The sequence below is a fragment of the Temnothorax americanus genome, unplaced genomic scaffold (genome assembly GCF_048541705.1).
Source record: "Temnothorax americanus isolate GAGA-0224 unplaced genomic scaffold, ASM4854170v1 Scaffold11, whole genome shotgun sequence".
Classification (NCBI taxonomy): domain Eukaryota; kingdom Metazoa; phylum Arthropoda; class Insecta; order Hymenoptera; family Formicidae; genus Temnothorax; species Temnothorax americanus.
In genome coordinates this window covers 2,194,566-2,218,508 of record NW_027509242.1, presented here as the reverse complement: position 1 = coordinate 2,218,508, position 23,943 = coordinate 2,194,566, and the positions used below count along the sequence as shown (strand labels likewise).

At 46.2% G+C, this 23,943-nt stretch overlaps 2 protein-coding genes across 4 annotated transcripts in view; one reads left to right on the top strand and one right to left on the bottom strand.

Annotated features, from left to right (window-relative positions):
• LOC143908635 (uncharacterized) overlaps nucleotides 1-23,943 on the top strand; it is a 189,369-nt gene that overhangs the window by 3,696 nt on the left and 161,730 nt on the right. For both annotated transcript variants that reach the window (XM_077426384.1, XM_077426381.1), the window contains exon 2: nucleotides 14,423-14,660. In XM_077426384.1, the coding sequence (XP_077282510.1) occupies nucleotides 14,639-14,660 (22 nt within the window). In that variant the 5' untranslated portion in view covers nucleotides 14,423-14,638. The remainder of the gene's footprint in view (nucleotides 1-14,422; nucleotides 14,661-23,943) is intronic.
• On the bottom strand, nucleotides 666-22,181 carry LOC143908632 (uncharacterized). Of its 2 annotated transcripts, none has more exons than XM_077426378.1 (6): nucleotides 21,340-22,181; nucleotides 7,720-7,940; nucleotides 6,292-6,427; nucleotides 5,833-5,966; nucleotides 4,491-4,755; nucleotides 666-2,961 (listed from the first exon to the last, which is right to left on the bottom strand). In XM_077426378.1, exons 1-6 carry the CDS (start codon nucleotides 21,407-21,409, stop codon nucleotides 2,888-2,890), a joined length of 900 nt encoding a protein of 299 aa, XP_077282504.1. In that variant the 5' UTR covers nucleotides 21,410-22,181; the 3' UTR covers nucleotides 666-2,887. The 2 variants fall into 2 exon arrangements, with proteins under 2 accessions (XP_077282504.1, XP_077282503.1); XM_077426377.1 differs by lacking the exon at nucleotides 21,340-22,181 and adding an exon at nucleotides 16,625-17,083.

The window sequence follows — 23,943 nt, the reverse complement described above, 5'->3', positions numbered from 1 at the left end:
TACGCTCTACAAGTTTTATTTGAAGCATTTTTGCAAGTTCGGACGACAATAATGAGTAAAAAGAAAAAACTAAATATATCTCTCTCATATTTTTTTATTTCCCTTTCTCGTTCGATGTCTCGAAAACAATCGATCATACGTAAAAATGTCATACGACATAATTTGTAGAGCGTAAAAAAAGCTTTAAAATGAGCTCCGATTCGACCTTGTAACTTTATTAGAAACCGAGTTATCGCGGAAAAAAACCATTTTTTTCACATTTTTTACTCCCGTAAAAAAAGCAAGCGGGAAACAGAGGTCGAAAACTTGAGATTAAGCTTTTCTTGAGCCCCCCAACACCCCCCAAAAGAAAAATCCTGGGTCAGAATTATGTCTTTTATAATCCGTTTTTTTGTACATAGTGACTGGACTATATAGGCTTCGCTACACGCGTAATACGAGTTTCAATCACAATAACATTTTTCTTGTTGTGTTTTTTGTTATTCGTGTAAGGCAATAACATATAGCGCACCGCCCGGTGTGTATCTCGCAACAGCCACTCGTTTCCAGTCAAAATACGCTGGCAGGATCGAAATATATCTAACCAGCGTAATTGCGTATCGATCGGCCGCCGACAGTTGATAACGCGCGGATTGCCGATGGTGATTTTCCGCTCTTTGTACTACTTTCATATACTTTCATATTTCGATATTTGTGTGTGTGTGTGTGTGTGTGCGTGCATATAGATATATATATATATACATACATATATATGTATATATATATATTTATATATACTCCTTTTTTACGGTCAGATTCTCGTTTACGCTTACGCAAGAGCTTAGCTAAAACCATCTCGAATCGATACATATAGCGATGGATAAAGTGACCCTAATAGTGCTCGCCAGGCAGCTGTACGCCGTAACTATTAGAAGAGGCGGAAACTTTATTCCAAGTTATTATTCGATAAAGTTAGCGAGTAGTATATTATCGACTGCACAGTGGTGCAATGTGAACCATCGGCAGTCGGATAAAATTTCAAAAACGATATTTGGCTTTTGAAAGAAATGCACCGATGCAAGTTCGCGCGAGCGCAAAAAAAAAGATAAATAAATAAAAAATTTCGTAAGCGTTTAACGAACTTCACTTTTACGAAGTTTCGCGTACCGTGACGAAAAATAATGCAATTTTTTGGGGTTCAAAGCAGTTGGATGCTTTTTTTCTAACTCGATTCACGACGGCAATTCAATTCTACAAACTGGTTTTATACGATAATACAAATCTATTGAAATGTCGCGTTATTCGTATGTGTATATCGCGCTATCGATCAACACCTGGTGTAATTCCCTTGCTTCGGTGTTTAACGAGGCAAAAAAACACCGATTCAAGCGGCGCTTGCCGTTGTCGTTTGGCCGATGTCGGCTTGGAATTACGGGATTGTTGTTAATTACGACGACACGTCGGGGTCGAGACGTGGGACGAGTGAGCGGAGGGAGGCTCGGACCGTTCCTCTCCTTTAGGCTCGATCGGCGCGCGTTGTCGGGGGGAGGGGGGGGATATTTCAATATCGATCGAAAATACGATAGTAATTTCGTACGCGTGACATATACCCGATATGAGATTAACTATGCCTTACAATTAGTCAGAAGAGGGACGACAGCGAACCCGATTAAGCGTTTCGCGTGGGTTATCGAGCGGGATTTCAACTTAATCGCGTTGCGATGCCTATGACTTACGTGGCCACGCGGGCCCCGATTTATGCAACGAAAGGCTCATTTATGAAAGATACTCCGGAGCAGGTCGCGAGTCGATTGCGGCGCGAATGTCACACGGCGGGGAATAATGTGTAACAATGGTGTTTGATAGAGATTGCCGTGTTACGGAGAGGTGTTTTCCACTCAGCACCTTTTCCTTCATGCGCGTATTGCAGGATATTATTATGCCGAGATATATTATGTTATTTAGTCAGTGGAATGCTACTTCCTTAGCGGCATTCAGCTATATACCGACCGAGAGCTGCTAGAAACTCTATGAAGACAGAGAAATACACCCACGGAGTAACACGGTTAATAAAACAGTCGGAAGCAAATTAATTTTTACGAGATTAGATGTCAAATGATCGAAATCAGGATTTAGTTGTTAATATCGTGAAATAAATTCCCGTATGAATAGATTTTCTTTATATATCGCTTTTCTACGAAATTGTTCGTACGAATATGATTCCTCCACCGTGCGCAAGCATATAAAGAAATCACTCGCGACTGCCCTCGTGGCTATTATCAACTCTGCTTTGTACGGGGAAATCGCCGAAACGCGGGATGGATACGGGAAGAGAGCGGACGACAGCGATTCCGGGGTGAAAGCGTATTTTCGCGGGAGTCCAAGCTGGGCCCGAAAAGACCATCCGCGCGGTTTTTGGGAAGATCGTCGGATGAATAGAAATGATATGTCGTGAAAATAGAAAACCCCTTTCTACATCGTCGTAGTAAGAATAACATCGAATCGTATCTCGAAAGCGATATACAAAAGACGCCGCCTCTCGCGACGTTTTCCCGCTAGAGAGACTTTGGACGATCTAAACGAACGCGCGGGGAGTCGTGCGCGATCCATAGATCGCGCAAAGCGATCGATCGGCCGATCGTCCATCCCGCGCGGGCACGATGATACATTTAGAGCCTAGAGCGCGCGTAATTGTAGACTTAGGTCGGTCGCGGCGACGCGTAAATGGACGTACACTTATTATATATGCATATATCGCGTTATTTATCGGTTTACGCGGATTAGGAATTAGTAGTAGATAGGATGGATCTCTCCTAACGCTTTACATGGATTAGGAAGCAACGTGGGAAAAAGGAAAGGAAAAGGAAGAGACGAAAGAGTAAGGAAAAAGGAAAGACGCTCGTCGTTATTATCGCGCGGCTGCGATCGATGTGATCAGGGCGACGACGAGGATCGTCCATTGGACTGCAACACTTGCGGATCCTGGAACATTAAAAACGAACTTTCGTTAGCCTCCCTTTTCATTATCTTTTTTCCCGGGGAAAAGTCGCTATAATTGCCTTTGTTCGCGAGAGTGAAAATATCCCAGGCTCGGATGAGGCTTTGACAATCGGAATTCTCTCTGACATCGAAAAACTGGATCGCTGACAAAAATTCTTAAAAAATATTAAAAATTAAAAAAAAAATGTATTTATACGAAACGTTCGGAAATAGAGTATTCGCCGGTTGAATATACAACGCAGTTGTTGACAATGCACTCGCGTAAGACACAGACTTGCTGAGGATTATAGCGAATTTGTGCGATATACATCCCTTAAACGGCTAATTCGGACGCCGAACTATATCCCACGTTATTCATTTCGCGAAGCCCGAGCCCTCGTTCTTGCCGTAATGTGTAGCCGTAATTAATCAGTTTTTATTGCGGAACCCCCGGGCGCGCGATAGCACTATCGCGGATTAGAGCATCGAGTAATTAGTTCCCGTTGTGATTAATGCCGCATGTATGGTCAGGCGGGGGATTCGTTTTAATACTTACGGGGCCTTAATCCGATACTCATTACTTGCGCGACCGGGGGCTTTTCGATTCTCCTCGCTTAATACTATTACAAAAATGTTGCCGTTGTGTTTTAAAATTCCGTTTACCGTGGAAACAAATATATAAATATCCGCGCGAATCGCAACGCTTGAAAATTCGGCCATCGACGAGCGTATAGGTACGTCGAAAATATGCATATTTATACAATCGCGGTTTAGGTCGCCAAATATTTCCGGCGGGAAGCAAAAAGTCCTTTAATACGACGAATTAATCGTCGCGCGCGTGTATGGGTGACTGCGAAATTACCTGCGATGGTTTCCGGTCGGAGTAAGCTCGCAAAAAAACCACGGATCGACTGTAAAAAAAAGAAGAAAATAAACAAAATGCGCACCGTGATATTTTGGCACGGGCGTGCCACGTTCGCTCCGCGCTCTTTGGGTGTATCAAATCCGACGGCGGAATAATCTAGCGAGCGAGCTTCAAGCATCGGGGGGTTTATATCCCCTCCCCCTCCCCCTCCCTCCCCGCGCAAAGCTTGATCTAAAGTGAATTTTTCATCGTCCGCACCCCTGTTTGCAATCGATGATTCACCGCAATCGCGGGCCGCAGAGATGCGAATTAAGGGGTTTTAAAAAATCGCGAGCGTGTCAGAGAGAACGTTACGAGAGAAAGTGACACGACGGAGAAGTATGTAACGGCGGGAGGCAAAGTAACTTTTTAATTGAACATAGGTTATCCCTCGTAACGAAACTACAGGACTAGCTATACGAATCCGCTAATTACCAGTTATACCAATAATCAATGTCGGCGCAACTGGACCTTAATTATTTTAACTTGCGCTACCAACTTTCTGACAAGGCAAAAGTTGAATTCAGCATTCGGGCGGGTTAATCGATAACGGGTGAACGTTGCGCAATTAGGTAGGAAAGTAACGGGTGATATCCAAGAGAATAGGGGGAGGAGGTTGAGGGCTTACCGTTCGTCAAGTCCTCGCGAGTGTGGCTCTGCGCCCGGGTCTCGCGGCTCTCCATTATAGGCGTTTTCAGAATGCTCTCGTCGCCCTCCACGCTCTCCTCGTTGCTCTGTAGATAGACCGTGGCTATTGTGGCCAAGCACTTTAGCTTCATGTCGCCTCGCCTGAAGTGCTTGTTCGCGACGTGGAATTTCAGACCGAGTCTCGCGGTCTGCAGACCGTTCTCCACGTTGACGATATTGGGCCCTATCAGGTAGTCGGTGTTGGCCTGAAAGCCGGGCGCGCGTCTTTACAACGATTCCTGTGAAGACTGTTTTCAACGGGGAAAACCGGGAAACCGGGACACGTTCCGCGTGAGTGATTCGCGACGAGTCTGCGGGGGTGGGAGAGAGAGAGAGAGAGAGAGAGAGAGAGAGAGAGAGAGAGAGAGAGGAAGAGATTGAGGGCCGAGCAATTAAGTAGATTTTTATTTGGGACGTAGACCTCGCGACCCGGATTGCGCAGCGTCGCGTCGACGGGGACACCAATTAGGCGGGCGGGAGATGAAAAACGGATACGCGATTCTGTAAAATGCAATTTGAAAACAATTAAGAACGAGAGATTGCGCTCTTTTGATCCCGGATGCAAATTTTTTTCGTGAAACCAATTACGCGAAATTGGATGAAGCACCGAAGCAAGATTCTAATTATCGCACGATAATAACATTCATCATCAGCAACGCGCGCCGCGCGCCCACTGTGGAGGTAAAGTTATTTTAAAGTTAAATCTTTAATTCGGTTAAGCTATACGCGTCCGCGGGGCGGAAAATTTCGCTGGAATATAACGGCGGTAACGAATTTTTTTCTAAACAAAAAAAAAAGTCGCAGTTCCGTAAATATTAACGACACGGGCTCGGATAAACGGAAAATACATAAACGTCATGGATTTCAGATCGATATCCAATGTTGACGCGAGAGACAGTCGACGTTTCGCCTTTAATTGGTAACGGTGACTGGTGTTTTATCAAAATAAATTTTAAATTAGAACATTATCGGGGAATATATTTTTCGAGATTAACGCAAATGGACACGCGCAACGCGCGCGTATACGCGTCTTTGTGATGGAAACAGAGCGGAACGAAGCTTTGATTTATTTAGCAAATTGCATATACTGCATATACCGCAGCTCCGTTGTGCTCCATTTCTTCCTCTCTCTCTCTCTCTCTCTCTCTCTCTCTCTCGCCTCTCCCTTTTCATTTTTCTCTTTCCTTTTGAGCACACATTTCATCGCGTCGGTCGGAAAAGTTTAGCGAAGCGTGATACAAAGGTTACAATTATTTCGCCGACGATTTAAGTGTCTCACTTACCGGCTCGTCGTTGATGAACCAGGACAATAGCGCAGGTGGTTTAGAAGGTGCCGACGTGCAGTTCATGCGAACGACATCGCCCACCTGATATTTGGAACGACCACCGGTTATCTGCGGTCCTTCGTTAGGTAGAACTGAAACGTTGCCATGACCCTTTCTAGTGCTATTGTCGTGGACCCTCGGATTAGATTACCCTTATCTTACCGCGTGCATTTACTGCATAGGTATTTATTTATCTAGTTTCGCCTCCCTCAAAATTACGTTTTGAAATAACCATCGCGCTCCAACGCAGTTTTTTTTTCCATTTTAAGAATAAAAATTTCCTCCGCGTGTATCTTACAAATTATTTGTATAGATTTCTATTCTCTTTGTTTATCGCGGCTTTTCAGAATTTTTGCTACAATCCCAGCTTAATATCGGACACGTTCGCTCTTATTTTCCATGACAACGCATACTTACCGACTACAGTCATGTCCCCGTGATCAGAGACCGTCTCAAAGGCGGGAGCTTCGCCCGACACCTCGCACCGATACCTCCCCGAACTCGTCAGATTCACGTTGTTCAGGACAACCGAACTCTCGGTGGACTCGTCCCTCTGAATGCAAATTCGCGATTACAAGCTGCTGGGCCCGATCGAGCGTGACGCGCTGCGGGGTCTGCGCGATGCGCGACGCGCGATGCAGCGAACGTACCAGATTCTATCAGATTCGAGGAAAAAGCTCCTCGCGCCGTAAAAGATATACAAAGTGCATTGTGCTTCTAGTTTAAAAAAGAAAACGCAGACGGAAAAAAAATAAATTAATTAAAAAGACCGCCCCTCTTCCCTTCACGTTCGAGCATCGCGCGGCTCCGCTCTCGTCGTTAATCCGAATTAAATATTAACCCTCAGCTACCTCACCTGATGGGTCTGAGAGACCCTGCACATTGTTCAAACGTGCAGGGTCTTTAAAACGTTCATAAAACCCTTGTATCTTTTTTTAGTCAGTACTACGTCAACTTGAAAAAAAGCAATCTTTTTCGCTTTTTCAGAAAAACACGTCTTTCTTTTTTTTTAAAATAACATTTACATTTTTCAACTTGGAATAATCTAACTTGCACAGTCTTGTAGATCTTTAAGGCCCAGTTCCACAAACACCGGTTAACTTTTAACCTTAGATTAACTCACTCTTCGTCTCTTTCTAAAGGGGACGTTAAAAAGAGACAAAGAGTGAGTTAACCTAAGGTTAAAAGTGAACCGATGTTTGTGGAACTGGGCCTTAAAGACGCATCGATAAAAAAAAAAGACTTCAAATTGATGCATTTGTCTTAAAGATACAAGCTAGAAAAAACGGCAGGGGTCTCTCAGACCCTGGTGAGGTAATATCGGGGTGTAAAAACGTAAGGTAACTGAGGGTTAAAGTGACAGAATGAATATTGCGTCACTAGAGATGCTTAAATTTTACAAAGGGTCGATATATTTCTGTCCGTCCGTTATCCGATAAATATTCGACCCGAGTATCTAAAACACTCCAATTAATAATAAACGTCGGAATATTACGTTTCGTAAGACGATACATTGCTGAAGACCGACCGTTCTCGCTATCGCGTATAGCTTCGCGCGCTCGTCGTCAATCCGAGCTTAAACATTAAAGTGACGGAATAAATATCGCATCACCGGAGATTCTTAAGTATTACGAAGGATCGCTATATTTCTATCCGTTCGCGTCGCCCGATAAATGTTCGAGCTGCGAAGTACCTCAAATACCCCAATTAATATATATAAACGTCAGAATATTACGTTCTCCGTAAGAGGATACGTTGGTGAAGACCGATTGTTCTCGCTATCGAGTGGAAGAAGATCGGGACTCTATTTCCGCGGGCGCTGCTATTCTAAGCATCCCCACTCACGTTTACGTTTACGCCCGGCACCGAGAACGTTAGCACCGTGGGCGCATCTCGGGGTGTATAGCGATAAAATTCGTGGCCGTCCTTGTACCACTTCACGGAGTACAATTGCTCTTTGTCCAAGTTGAAGTTGCACTGCATGCGCACCGTCTCATTCAGCACGACGTGCTCCGGTATCTGCAGAGACGTCATGCGTAGGGCGACGACGACGAAGACGACGACGCCTGCAAAAGATTTCGGATTGTAGTTTGCGGGAGGATTGCGCGGCGCGCAAGTGGACCCTGCGGGATCTAGCCACCCCTCCCCCGCCCACCGCCCCCGTTTCCATCAACCTCGCACAGCTGCAGTTGCAGCTGCGTGAGAAACTTGCTTGAATTCACGTGGGGCCTGTGACGCTCGGCGAAAGAGAAAGAGACGGACATTTCCGCGAGCTTTCTCGCCACGATCGCGATGTTACCCCGAGTTGCAGTTTCAATCTTCAACGTTGCACGCGACGCGCGATCAATTCGACGATAATATTCGTATATGCGTAAATGAGTACAGCAAAGTTTGCCGACAGTGAGTCACACGTGATTCATTGTAATGAGCGTCTTTTGAATCACACAATGTGATTCATACATACTCTCTCTCTCTCTCTCTCTCTCTCTCTCTCTCTCTCTGTATGCTTAATAAGAATAATATATGTATCTCGGAACCATCTGTGTCATTCGGTAAGACCAAGCTATCAAAAATGTATTTCTTTACAGACATATTTTTGTTATATATTTTGCATTCTCTATTTTTATGAGCGGTAGTGTACTTGAGTTTCTACGACGAAGTGTATAGAGCATCAGGAAACACATCTAAAATGAATTGATCTAATAGAACCGAGTGATGTTCTTCCTAGACCCGCGATTGCATGTCGACGAGCTGAAAGGCGCCGTGACTTCGATATCGACTTCGTGGAATAATTGATAACCGAAGAACCGCGTCGAACGTGGGTTCACGTATGCCGCTTTAAAATTGCAATGGCCCTTGAGATGTTGAAATTTCTTCGACAATGCAGTTCCCCGCGCATGTTTCTTTCCTTATCCCTATAAGACCGTAGCGAAGCTTTAAACAATACGGGCGAAAAAAATGCCGATTTGTTTTAATTGAAAAATTTTTCATTTCTGGATAAGTATCTTGCTCGCGGCCGAGTTTTTCGCGGATTTTAATTGAAAAGGAGTTTAATTTTTGAAGCGCGATTTGCAAGACACGTATACGCAAATTGAAAGCTGGTATATAACATGTTTTGATGGCTTTCGGGCCAATTTTCGCGAAGAAAAAAATCGACCGCGGGTTTACCGGAATTTTTTTGGAGGGGGAGAAACGTCCGGATCGTTCTGTGTACAAAGTTTGTTACAGCCGAATTGCAAACATCCAGGCGCTCCATGGCGTAATTGTGGTCGAGCGCGTTGCGCGGAGTAATGAAGCAGGACGCGCACGAGATTACGTTTGCCGAAATTCTTTCCGCACACACGTGCCTTCTAATCATGTTGGTCGCTTTTGTAAAATAATACAATCGGGGAGGAGGAAAAGGGGGATGAGTGACGAGACATGCTTTGCTTTCACAGACACAACACACCCGTGTCATTAATTAGTCCCACGCGCCGAGGCGAACCGCGACACGATGATTACGTTAAATCGCGTCATGTTTGCCGCGTTTAAAATTCCGACGGTGGTGTCTTAAATTAAGTCCGCTAATGAGTGAACCGGCGGGATGAGATTGCCGTTTATATACCGCCCGCGCGCGGCCCTTATCGCGGCTATTCGCGCGCGCGTTGCACATGCACGCGTTATTGTCATTCATTCGATAATCATCGGGGTCACGCAACGCGACGTATCGCAGGTCCGGGCATCGCTATTAGTGCCGCTCGTACGCGGCGAACACTCTTATTAGAGGTAATTAATTTTTTCTTTCATGTCTCCAGTGGTCCTCGTCCAGGCACTCGTAATGCGTGTAAAACCATATCCAGATCAAACGAATGAGCGCGATCAGACACGAACGAACAAGTTACTTTAATCACTTTTTAATGTGAACGGCCGTACTAGCGATGTCATTCGTAACTCGCATCGAGGCAAATTGTTCGGATTTTTTTGCGCATTCAAAATAAATATTTTTCCGGCGAGAGTCAAATTTATATCTAGGTGCGTTCTACTGAAAAATAGCTGGCAATAAATCGCGTTTTTTTTTCCGAAAAGGAAACCTTTCCACCTTTCATTATTTAAATCATTTCAGAAGAACATCCCCCCTCATTTTAGATTCGTTTATTCATAACTAAAAGAATTAGGAATTAGTCATTCGTAACATATACATACGTCATTACGTCCGACACATTTGTTTCGTCTCGCGAACGTGTGCGCTTACGAGGGAGCGCTGGGAGAAAATCCGGAAAAATATCGGGAAAATATCCGTGTCTGACCACGTCGGGGTAAACCGGAGTCGAATTTCCAAGCGCACCAGGTGTAAGTTTCCCTGTTGCAATCTTGTCCCGCACCTGATACGCCTTGCGATTTTTTGCTCCCATTGTGCCTTGACTGGCGGAAAAGATTGCGAGTCTTATTTATCGGTCTTGACATTGTCAAGTTTTAACGATAGGTATATGTTTGTAACCGAAGGAAAGATTCAACGCGCAATAAGCACCTCTTCTATCGCTTTCTCCCGTTTCTCTCTCTCTTTCTCTCTCTCTCCGTCTCTCTTCTTCCTCCTGTTATGCTTTATATCTCGAAGGCGTAAAGCGTGACAAGATTAACGAGATAAAGGGATCTGAAAAGGCGTTTTATTTCCCGCCATTTCGTTTATACCGCGAGCGAAATGATGGTGTTAGGTGGCGGAATAGAATGCGACCGTATTGTACGCCGTGGACAAACTTTAGTGTCGCGGATTCTTCGAATGTTTAGGAGGGCATTATGCATTAAATTTCAACAAGTAATGTTTAATTTCCCAATATCTCTATTCAATTTAGTTAAATCTCCTCGACTGTGTCCTAAAATATGCACCGACATGTTATTAAATATACAAATGAGAATTTCTTAAAGCTGAACTAATTCGCGCTCATGTCTTTCATTTCTTACTTATTTATTATTTTTGCTCAGTTTTTTTTTTTTTAGCGCAAATGTGAAAATTCTGACTATCAATATGTTAGCTCGAATCAGATTTATTATTTAAAATAATTTAATTAAAAAGCTTTTATAATTAAATATTTATAATTAAAATTCTTTGTTTGTAAAAGGATATAAAGTTGAAAATAAATTAAAAATTGAATTCATAAAGAATGTTGAAGATTTGGACAATGATAACAGACCGTTGGCACATTGGTTCGCAATTATTTGAATTTCTTCCACGTATTTGTCAATATTTACTCATTCTGCATATTGTTTACAAAGCTGTTTGCGAAAACAAAACAGAGTACCGCGAAATACGGCGGCGGCAAGCTATTTTTGAAATAATTCAATGTAATGGGAAATGTTTGAAAAACAGTATTATCATAATTTAATTCATTCGTCAAACGTCGAATTCCTTTGACGATAATGATCCCTCGTTTGAAAGTCGCAAAGATCATAAACATACCGAGCACGTTATCCGCACGGCGGAATGTGCACGTTTTATTTTTTCTCTCTTTCTATCCCCGAGACAATTTCGAATCGCAGATCGGGCAATTACCAGGCGTATGAATATTTAATCGGGCCTTCGGTTGACCGGTTGTGCTCAATGCAGCTCACCGTATAATCCCGGACGTCAAAATATACACCCCGCCGCGTGATCAGCAGAGGGTTAAAATGTTCGCGCGCAGCAACGAACTGAATATTTATGGCTCGCGCGCGTACGTGGCCAACATTGTTCTTCATTACTTTTGCGCGTGCAATTCATGACTCCGGTCGTGAGGGCTGTACACTTAAGAACCTGGAGAATCCAGTGCGATCTTTTTTTTTTTTTTTTTAACAGGTTCAGAGATACGCGGTTGCACACTTCACGCAAATTAGTGGTCAGAATTTTTCTTCCCCCCCCCCCCTTATAGCTTTCGAGTAGTCCGCGGAAGATCGTAGTATTCGTTATTCGCTGTCGCGCGCAAATTGATACGGATGCGAGCGGCGGATAAGTTAAAAGAGTACGAAGGACTGTCGGCAACGAGAGATTTATTGGATCGACCATCTGGTCGTGTGTTTTTTCGCCGGAGCGTGAAAAAATCGTTACTCAACGGAGCGTTGCCTTCTCGAGAAATGGCTCAAGTTAAAGCACCGACGTATCCGCGGTATAGTATATACGGGAAGAAATATTGTTGCGAACTGTGTACCGCGAGGACTTACCGGTCCTTATTTCATATAGTAAGGGCCAAGGTTGCAGTAGATTTTTCATGTAACCCGTCGTTAGGCCTCTAAATCTTCTCATAACTTACAATTAGTAATCTTCGTGTTAAGTTGCATATATCAAGCCTCAATTAAAATGAGATATCTTGCGCGAGATATCGATCGAGGTTTAAAGTTTAAATTGAGTAAAATTTTATTGCCGATATGCGTGTTTAAAATTTTAAGTACAGGCTCTTTGACGCACCTATAATTTCTCTGATTAGGCATACAAATACAGACAGATATCTGATCGTCGTCGTCGCGTGTCCGATCGTTTCGTGCGTCTATCGTGTTTCACTTTCTCGATTGCCATTCGTACGCGATCTTGTCGAGATCGTATTTGAAAGTCACTTTGTAGGTATCGCTCGCGCCGGATGGGTGGGAAAGGGGTTGGAGGGAAATAAAAACCGCTCACGAATGTCCGATCGAGCATAGCCGATAAAACGCCTTGCGAGATAAATTAGCCCGCGCCCGTATAAATATTCCTTTCAACTGGCGGAAATAAGCTGCTGCGATAAATTCAATACCGGTGGCCCGCGGTGCTGTTCCCGATGCTGCTGCTGTTGCTGCTCCTTGAACCCGATAATTGATCCTCGCCGTATGTTGCTTTGTTATTTTCCTAAAGCACCGCGAGCCGATAACGCGGAGTGAAATATGCGCGACGTCCTCGGTCGATTTTACCGGTTAATATCTGCGCCCCTGAATTTAAATCCCCACGCTCAACGCGAAATGATAGAGCGAAAAACGAGGAGTCGGTTATCGCGCGGTGACGCGGGAACATTTTTGCGTAACCGACGGACGGACGGACGTGTGTACGTGACGCTGTGCTAATTATCGCATACCGGTGAAATATCGCGATGTCAAAATAATACGCTCGCTGATATCGTCGTGCGATTTCAACAGATGCTCCTCCTGTCATTTGAAAAAATTTTTTTAATCCTTCAACGGGTGATAAAGCAATTGTGCGCTATTGTTGATTCGCTGTCAAAAGCTTTTATTTGACTCTCGAATACGTCGCGTTGTTGAGATTGGCAACAAAGTGATTAAATATATAGAAAAAAAAATAGCTGCACGGAGTAAAATATATGGAACGTACGGCCACGAAAGTGAAATGGTATAACAATTAACCGAATAGATGGTTGTTCATCTTTTGTGTTACAAATAGCTGATTGTTTCGAATTGTTTACGTCACTTGTTGGCTCGCTGTTACACGATTCTTCATAACCGTTCCGCGCTGGCCTTTGGTATTTTTCATCCAGCGATAGGCATTTGTAGCCGTGTAGCACGTACGCACGGGGAAATGCAGTTCCACTTTTCCACTTTTCCATTTTACTTTGTATTTAATTGAGTTTAGATTACCGATATAGCTGGCGATACCTAATTTTCCGCGCAAACCGAAAGAGTAAACAATTTCTGAAATTACCCTGTTCCCTCTCGGAGCGAAACGATTGCGTAGCGCGGTAGCAATCGCGAAGTCGATTGAATTGTTAATCTCTCGGAGTTCCAAAATCGATTTCCGTCTATCGTGGAACCCTTAAGCATCCGGCGGCGACTCGTTTATTTTTCGCCCGCTATTGAATCGGGGGAACTAACGAACCTCTTTGAGACCGCGAGAGACGTTCTGTACAGACGTTAGCCTGCTGTTCATCGGGCAAAATTTCGATATTAATGCGAAAGCACGAGAAACGCGGTTTGGTTAGAACCTCTTCCATCGTTATCGCGTAAGACGCTCCATATTCAATCGACCATAACTTGAAAGATTCTAACGCGCCGCGAAACGAAATCATCGCGTCGAAATAAACAGCGTTTCTCTCGGTTCGGCATTTCGCGGGCGTGCCTGCGCTCGAGTGAAAACCCGCCGTTTCTTGATTTATCTTCTTCCTCATCCATCTCCTCTGCATACGAGGGCAGAGAGGAAGAAAGAGGACGCCCGATGTTGCGCGATTTTATTCACGCGGTCTCATAGCGCGCGAGATACACGTCCCGCAAGGGCGCGAGAGGGTCTCGACCGCCTTGCCCTAAGACACGCAAACAAATCTCCGGAGCTTCCTCGCGCATGTAAATACAGAGCTGCGTGCGCGTTAAGCCGCACGGGCACGCGCGGGAAATAAATTGGATAAAAGCGGGCGACGATTGTCGCGGCTTCTCCCGACGACGCGACGTCCCGACGACGATGTCGCGCACGACGACGTGTGGCGTACGTGCGTGCGTACACGCGTGCCCGTGCATCTGTGCGCGTTATCGCGATCCCCCATCCCACGATATTACTCCGCACTCTGTAAATTTGCCTCGCTCGCGCTAATGAAACATTTACCATTACCGGCTTGTATCTTTTTAGCCCATCGAGAGCGACGCCGACGCTTTCGCCCGCACGCTGACCAGGCGACGTGACACGGCGCGTTTGTTAGCACGTGCTCGTGACGGACGCGGACACGGTCGATTTAATTAAACGCGATTGGGGAGGCGTGGACGGGACAAGGAGGATCACGCGACAGAGTAACGGCGACGAAGACGACGACGGCGGAGGCAGACAGCGTCGCCGAGGACGACGAGGATGCGGACAACGGGTACCCGGGGTGAGTGAGATATTTATTCATCCACTTATTCTCGTCCGTCAACGCGCGCTGGATCCATCCAAATGAGCCCGAGAGCCCCCGTGGTGCGGCACTCGCGCGCGCGCGCGCGCGTGATTTGGCACTGTAAATCAGGTTGTAAATGCGAGGATTAATCCCGCTGCTGAATGTATCGTCGGCGAGATTATAAATTTGTTCGCTCTCGACGGAGAGCGGGGTGTTACTCCGTAACTACACCTCCGGAGACTTCCAGATTTTAGGAAATCCCGCCGTGTTGCGTGATGCTCGGAACAGACGGAGGAATGTATATGTAGGTACATACACGTAGCCCGTTAGATTTATGTGTTTATTTAAATAGGCTTGTACCCGTCGGCACAGCGCTAAGTCACGATGCTGATAATCAGTCACGTTTATTAAATAGTCATTTCGAATCTATATTAGGACACTTTGCGTGTGCATTTATCTCGCGGGAAAACGAGTCACGAGAGCGGGAATTATTTAAATGGCCGATCCGCCAAAATTATCGAAACGCACTCGAAATCCGCATATCCCCACGACCGTGATGTTTCAGCATATGCCGCATTAGTCCCATTATTGCTCACATTATGTATTATTATAGTCTATTCGAGCGCGTGATTATTTTAATATCCGGCATGGATACGGCGCGTCACCCAGCTATATACAAATTAAATTCGTTGCGATCTCGTAATAAAGGGGTGGGGGAAAATTCGACGTATGTATATCAGTAGGATCTCTCGGTATGTAGAACAGGAAGGAAGGAAGGAAGGAAGGAGAGGAGAGGAGGAGTCGCGATCGTTGCTGTTGCCTTATTATTTTATCTGCTCACTCGCTCGCGCTATGATAGCGCGTGGCTCCGACCGTGCGCGCTGTTTTCCCTGCTCAAGCACACAAATATTGGAATTTCCCGTGTAATAAGGGCTCAACCGAGGAAAAGAATCTGCTAAAGTCAGCGATCCGTGTATGAATGGGTACGCGTTGCGGAGAATACAATACAGGCGTCTCGAAAAACGGCGTGAGTCAAAGTTAAGGCAAACGGTGATTCTGAAGGGCGGGATAAAAGATAAATCGGTTACTCGGATAACGAGGCGAAAAGAAGGCGTAATTACGCGTTTCACCGTAAGGCGCGGACTTGGTCGAATCCCGAACGGCTTCGTATAACGTCACGCGGTATAACGCTTCCCGACGAGCGGAAAAAGTGATAAAACGATCGAGTTGCCGTAATTAATCACGGCACAGCGGCGCGAACAGCGGGATGCCCGGGTAAGTACATAATTTTGACGTGCCGCGATGATAATGCTTTCCGATAGATTTGCTTCGCGTGTGTAATTAATGGCCCGCGAAAAGGAACAAGTTATACGCCGCCGCGCGCGCAACGTTTCACCGCTGCACTGAGAATCCTCTCGAGCCAAATAAAACACATACTATAGCGATAATCCGATTATATCCGATGCATATATAAAACTTTTTGCTCGCATATACTCTTTACTTGTTGAGAAACTTTTCAAGAATATCTTTTTTTTTCTAAGAGACGCTCTCAAAAACCCCCAGTTTTACGCTTAACTAACGACACGGTGGCGGTGTTAAAAAAAAATAACTTAAATCAAGAATATGGGCACGAGCTGGAGAACGCAGCGGCTATAAAATTATATGTTTACATCACAATAAAACATAGAAAAAGCATGCCCGCGAGGGGACACGTGGACGCGGGAGTGTTAATCATTCGGGCAAATGCGGGGGGTGTTAAACGGTACATGCGCTCCTTATCCGGGGCATCACAATATTTTTTCGCGTTTTTCGCGCTCGAATAATATGAAATTAGAGGTGGCGGAGGTAGGGGAGGGGGGAATGGCCGGACAGATAAAAGAATTTACTGCCTTCTGGAGGCAAATTGCCCCGGCCGTAAAATAAGCCCGAAACTGGAAAAAATATGCGAAGAGTGTACTTACTTGTTAGTCGCTGCGCCATGTCACGCGCCGTATCGTCGAGCACGAACAACAACGACCGAACTGGAAAACGGGCACGCATCGATGTTCGACGTGTGCACCGTACCCCTTTTATCTTTACCACATATACTATGTGTACATATATCTTGCTCCTTTTTTTTTTTTTTATTTATTTACGCGGTCATATCGTAAACCTGCCGTGGCGCATGCAGGAAGAGTGATAAGCAGAATTACCTCGACAAGTGATTTTGTTTATTTTAACGACGCGGGGGCCTCTCGCTTTAAAACTCGCCGCATGCGAAACAGCGCGCGCGCGCGATATATATACGTACGGCGCGGGATAAAAAATACAACGCGCTCGGCGCTCGCTTTGTTATCTTCCGACAACGGGCGAGTACGGGCGACGTGCGTGATCACGTACCGTGGAGATTCAAGATTATGAGACAATTATTAAACAAAGCCCCGTCCGCCATCATCTCCTGTCTATGACATCCGCTATCGATTTATGCGACCGTCATCTTTGGATAAAGCGAGCAAATAAAACGAATATAGACGGAAAAATTCATTTAGCAAGAGAAATGGAGATTATCACAGCTGAACAAGATTCTACATTGATAATGGTATAAAATTTAATCTTATCGAGCTTCGCATAAAGTCAGATTCATCTGTAACGGAAAAGGGATTAAATTAAATAAATGAATTTATTAATCAATTCCCCTCTTAAACTTGATGGAACTGAGCTTTTGTAAGGGCTTTTATAAGAGTATATCGGTCTTGGCGTGAAATTGTAAAATCCGCGCGATTCCATGAATCAATTTCTATTTTTATACTTTATTGTAAACTGTCGGTTCTGCGCGAGGAATATGACGAGACACTTGTGACAAGCTAATAAATCTCGTCCGAACATAATTAAGTTCGCCGGACGTTTTATATATTAAATCATGCGCGACGTTGCGCGCGGTGCGCGCGATAAAAAATGTAGTATCTTTGATTACTGTTTTGCATGGTGATTCACCGAGCGACGGGGGAGACGAAAACGAAGCGGGATGAGAGGGGAGAGATGTGCGGGGAGGGGGGCAAAGTGTCGGTGTGCGTGGTATTGTTTTATTTAAACGGAGTCGTACAGAGAGCCCCCGCCGTTCGCCGGGGCTTTATTGGAAATTGAGCCAATTATGGTACTTGGGTTAACGAACCATTGTAATACAGTTTCGCAGACGCTATCCACCGATCCCGAACGAAATCCCCGTACGAGACGTCCTAACGCAGATTGCTTTAAGCGGCCGCGTCATCATCGACGACTGGTTTCCGATTGAAAAGTGTCCTCGAAGAGACACGTCGTCGTATTTAACGGAAAGGAAACCCCCGTCCGCGAAACGATGACGATAAGCGAGAAGTCGTGTTCTTTCGGTTTCGACCGGCGAGCCGCGATAGCGTGCGCGTTAACTCTCAGCCCCGCACACACTTTGCCATTGGGCTTTGGTTCCAGCGCTGCGACCGCGGTTCAAAGTTCAAACTCGATTTAACTTTGAAATCGGGTCCGCTCGCGTTGACCGGTCGGTCGATGGCTAAGTGCCGCCGCCGCTGCCGCCGACGCTCTTCCGCAACTGTCCCGGAGAATTCAGGCACTTTAATTGTCGTAGCGCGATATCGGCCGTTCTGACATTTTTACGCCACGTCGCCCACGCGCGCTAATGCGGGGCGAGTTTATGCATTTAACGAGGCGCACGCCGGGGGTTAAACGCATGGGTTGCTTTTCTCTCTCCCTTTCTCTCTCTCTCTCTCGCCACCGCCACCGTGCGAATAAAATTTCCGCGATTCGCCTCGGTATGAAATACTTTGATGAATAATTCGTGACGCTTGTTGGCCAGCGGATGCAAATGCGCGTTATTTTATTTTTTTACTATCGTCGTTATTTTAGGCTCGCTACTTATACGTGGATTTCATCAGGAGGAATTTCGGGAACGTTTCTTCGCGCGAGCGGAGAGTCTGAGGGTGAAATGAGGGTTAATTTATAAATATTCGATTCGCTGTTTCCGCTCTCGGCGGCGCTCTCCGAAATTAAGAACGCCAGGTCGTCGTAATGAATAACAGATGTCCTGTTATTTTTATTCGAGTATATTACATCCTGAATATAGCTATATAGTTTATATTATATATTTATGATGTTTTCTACTCTTTTTTCAAGATTAAATATTACCGTCGTTCTGATAAATTCTAACAATTAGATTTTCCTCTTTAAAATAGTTATCAACAGATAGATAGGAGATATTTTCCCGCGAATACCCGATATGTAAATTTCGGAATGTATAATGCAGCGAAAACATTTGTACGAATAGCCCAGTCATCCGATAACCGGTCACGCGTATCGTTGAAAAGTGTGCGTAGTCGCGATATGTTAATTCTCGCAAACACGATAATAATAATAATAATTTGCAAATGTGCGGTTCGGAATACGCGCGGCGGCAGTTCGGCGCGCTTCAAAATGGCATAATCTCAGCATGCATATTGCAATAAGACAAATGTGGCGAGGGCACGGTAATTGGCCGTTATAAATAACACGTATAGCCGCTGTGACGTTCTTAGAAATTTTAATTACATTTATACGCGTACGTCACGTGACAGCGTGCGTTTAGCGGGCGGCCGGCCGCCTAAATCGCATGGCACAGGTTTATTCTGGCCACGGCCCGCGGTGTATAGTTGCGAACTGAAGGGGGTAATTTTCGAACGATAATCGCTGTTTGAAGCTGTCGATTACCTCCGCCCCCGTCCGTCGATTTACAAACGCTTAGTTTACCCCCCGCAAACTCGCCGCTGCATACGCGAAGACGCGGTCGCGGCTGGTCGACCGTGTTGAATAAATTAACAGATTGTAGGAAAATATCGGCGCGGCGGCCTGCTAAAAATACGATCGTCGAAAGAGAATTGGGGTAAAACGGCGAACTAATTTCAATCTCTCAGGGCATGTCGAGAGTTCGATGAACGTGGCGAACTAAAGGCTGAAAACGACCGAGGGGAGATTTCGTAATTTCTTTAGTGACAATCTCGGAATTTTGTTTATGGCGATCGATGCGTAACGGCGAAGCGTGTGGTGAAAGGGCAACCTCGCCGTTCCCGAACGACAATGGTTCGTTCGAAGCTGCCGCCGCCGCCGCCGACAGTTCCATTATCTCGACCGATTCGCAAACAGTAGTTATTATACACTCCACAAACTCACTATTTCATAGGTAAAGACGGCGGCCGTGCCTCGCGATCGCACGGCGAATGTTTTAATTAAGTACGAACTTATAAAACAAAGTTTCGTCGTGGATACTAAAAATGCGCTCGATACCAGACGCCCAGACGGGGAGTTAAATCAGCGAACTAATTTCGAAGCGAAACACACCGCGCGGCTTCGATTCGACGATATAAATGCGAAAGAAGAAGCCCGGAATGGCGCGGGGCGCGGGAGATTCAGGGATTTTTCTGGGCTGGCTGTGTTATTCCAATTTATTCTGGAGCTGAACGAAAATAATACGGCGAACTCGTCGCTATGTAAACCGAGACGCAACCATTTAAATTCCATTTGACTCTTCGCGATTCTCTGTTGGCCGATAACTTTGGCGTAATTCAATTATATCGCGACTCGCGATTTTTTGTTTATCGCGATCGAAGAGGTTTCCCCCCGTATTTTCGTATACGCGACTAGATATTGTTATTCCCGGCGCTTTGCATGGATATACATAAATGCATGGCGCTTTGTGTACTAGCTTTTATTCGTCTAGCTTTTATTCTTCTGGTTTTTATTCCTCTATGTCACGTTGCATTTTGTCGCGCGCGAGCAAGCTAGACGAGCCGTACACAAGGCATTTGTATATGCATTTGTCAATATATACATGTATACCCGAGCCCTCTTTGTCGGCGATTTAATCGGGCGATTTCGAGATAATTGCGAAATTTGCGTCGGGCATTAGCGAGTTCGTTAATTTACCAATTCGCTTGTCATATAATGCGCGCCAACGAAATAGCTCAAATTATTCTTCACACGGCCACTTTAATTCGCAAATCAGTAAGCGATTCATGCTATTGAACTTGAACGGAACAATCAAAAATGTGCCTGGCACGTCAAACGCGCGCACGCATCCCAAAAAATGGATTTTCGAGCCTTATAAAGGCTCTATTCACATAGATTCGTTATTGTCATACCGACGCCGATTCGCCCTGGCAACCGCGCGTCTTCTCTGGACGACCAAAGAACATTGTGTATATTTGTAATGAAATCTTCTACAGCTCCACTGAAAGTTCTTCAAATCGTATATGATACAATATAAAAAAAAATCTTCAATTTATATAAATATATTTCTATGTGTTTTAAAATCTTTCAGCACGTAGTCTATCATTCTTATTAATCATCATCAGATCTCAAGATATTTGCACGACTGACTGTATACTATTCTATCTCCCCCCCCTCTCTCCCTCCCTTCCTCTCTCTCTCTCTCTCTCTCTCTCTCTCTCTCTCTCTCTCTCGCCCTTCTTTAGATTTTGATGTTAAAAATCCACTCCGAGACGTTAACAGAACGTCGTTTTATTCGATTGTAAAACTTTTATACGTTTACTCGAGAAGAACGGAGCACACGCTTTGAAATATACTTGACGCGACAAATCCGTCTCTTTCTCTCTCAATCCGCGTCTCGCTGTGTAATATATAGTACTTTATCTGAGAAATATGACCGATCGCGTACCTGAATGGATCAGCAGCGACAACAATACGAGGAGCCGGGGCAGTGGGACGGCGAAGGCCGCGCGCAACATCCTCGCTCCCGCGGGTGATCCTGGTTCTCCGAGATCGCCAGGGATGCTCCGCGATGATGATGCGCTCGGCGCGGCGTAGCGCAGCGCAACGCGACGTGGCAGAGACGGAGGAGATCGACCTATCTCCTATAACTCCCGCGACCGTCGTCACTGGCGACAAGTCGTCATCGCTTCTCACATAGGGCGGCGGGGGAGGGGGAGAGGGGGAAGGATCGAGTCCACAACGTGATCCTGGTAAAACACTTGATCGCGTCGAACTCTCGTATACGCGCTTTCTCTCTCTCTCTTTCGCTTTTATTTTTCTTCTCTCCCGAGTGCTCCGAATGCGTTGGAGAGTCGCCGATGAAAAATCGATCTTTCCACGTTGGCCGATTGTAACGCAACACGCGCGCGACGCAACGCGACGCGGTACCCGCGCGCAAGAGGGTACGCACGCGGTTTCGCCACTCGCGCGCGCAACGAGAATTGCGTCCGGTTAAATAGCAATATCCAAAGAGCACGGTGTTTAACGACGGCCAGCGGTGGCGGCGACGGGTCTTTCAAGTACTCGCGGCGACTCGCGACGAGACGCGACACATATAATTTCCTACACGGCCGACCCGTGACTAATTGAAAATCTATATACGGCCGCGTTACACGGGTTTCCACCTTCCGTGGAAAGCAGTCAGTACTGCGGCATCGGCACCGGAGGAGAACGAGGCGCCGAGGCGCACGCGAGAGGGTTGGTGCGGCGAGTCGAGAGGGACGGGGGGTGTAACGCCGACGTATGAGGGAGAGGGAGGAGAGACAGAGGGAGAGAGGGAGAGAAAGAAAGAGAGAGAGAGAGAGAGAGAGAGAGAGAGAGAGAGAGAGAGAGAGAGAGATGCGACCAAGTCGAGGAGGTGGTAGCGACGGCAGTACTGCTGCTGCTGCTGCTACCGCTACCGCTACTGCTACTGCTGCTGCTGGTACCGTTGCTGAATGTGGTGCTGGTGGTGGTGGAGGTGATGGCAGTGGTTCTGGCGGTGGTGGTGGTTGTGCCGATGGTGGCGGCGGCGCTCGAGGAGGGCGGAAGACCACCTGGCAGCGCGGGGCGGAAAGAGCGCGAGAGGAGGATGGAATGATCGGGTAGAGGTCGAAGGGGTTTGGGGGAGCAGGAAGAGGTGGAGGAGGAGGACGGACGGACGGACGGCGGGGGAGGGCAGGGTGCGAGTGAGTTCGAGTTGGTTCCTGGGCGACTGCGCCGTTCTCCAAGTCGATGATCGCTGCAAAATCTTCCGTCTCTCTCTCTCTCTCTCTCTCTCTCTCTCTCTCTCTCTCTCTCTCTCTCTCTCTCTCTCTCTTTCTAGCGCGAGAGGACCGCCTCTCTCTTTCGGTGCGTTCCGTACGTACGCGCTTCTCATTTCCACCCTTGCCGTGTGTGTATACGCGTGTATTTTATGCGCCGATGCGCGTATATGTGTACGTGTATACGCGCGCGGCAGAGGGTGGGAGCGCGCTCGCGCGTCCGTGCGGGCGCTAACGAAATTGGCGAAATACGCTCCGCTCGGAGGAGCGCGGACGGTGGCTGCGCGCGTCCGTCCCTCTCGGACTCGCCGGCGTATCGCGTCGTCGTCGTCTCACTTTCGACCGCGTCGCACCGCCGTGCCGCGCGCCGCGCTACCACGTCGGGTCTCGGCTGCTGCGGGAAAAACGGTCGACGGACGAGAGGATAACGCGGAAGTTAGTTGGCGTTGGCGATCGTCCGGGACGATCTTCCGTACATCGGGCTTAATCCTGTGGCCCGGTAATAGGATCGACCGGCGATCCCTCTGGGAGTATCCGGCGCGACTCTCGAGATTTTCGAATTTATGGGGGAATTGCGGGCGTACGTACGCTTCTTGGACGCTGCCGTATGGAATATGCTCCTCGCCATAAATCCGAAATTCCGAGTGGCCCGAACGACGTCGCTCCATTGTTGGGCCGAGAGTGTAAGGAGAGTCGTCGCCCCGCGATTGTCCTGCAAAGACCGCCCAATGACATTTGCCAGGAAATCCAAGATATATTTTATTTATAAATCAAAATCTACTTCATTTCTCTCCTGATTGAGCTGAAATAAAAAATGTCTCCCATCATGTGAATCTGACTCGCATAAATGATATTTTCTGGCATATATAATTAGATCTCTGTGACGCACCGTGCCTCGAAACAACGTATGTAATATTTTAACGCTTGAGAGGATGCTATATTTTAGAGCGCTCGACAAATAGCGATGTCTAGCTAGCTATCTGTTTAAGTAGCGTTGCTCTTTTTTCCTTTTTTAACCTTTTCCTTCTAATTTTTTCATCACATACTGCGTGCAAACGAATCGGTGCATCTCGAAATTGCGAAACAATATTACATAATGGCACTATTGTTGCGGTGACAACGCGCAATATAATTTCAGATCTAAATTGCGAGTAAAAGAAACAGCATTATGTTAACGAACGTAATTAATGTGTACCGTAGTCTTTGCGACGTGTGTAGCTACTCGAGATATGTAGCTACACCGCCCCGGTACGCGGGAAATCCCGGGA

Coding starts and splice junctions, on each gene's coding strand:
- LOC143908632 (XM_077426377.1), bottom strand. CDS start 16,703: ATGCGTGCCCGTTTTCCAGTTCGGTCGTTGTTGTTCGTGCTCGACGAT. Junction 7,941..16,624: donor CATGGCGCAGCGACTAACAA/GTAAGTACACTC, acceptor AATCTTTTGCAG/GCGTCGTCGTCTTCGTCGTC. Junction 2,962..4,490: donor TCGCGAGGACTTGACGAACG/GTAAGCCCTCAA, acceptor TTAATGTTCCAG/GATCCGCAAGTGTTGCAGTC.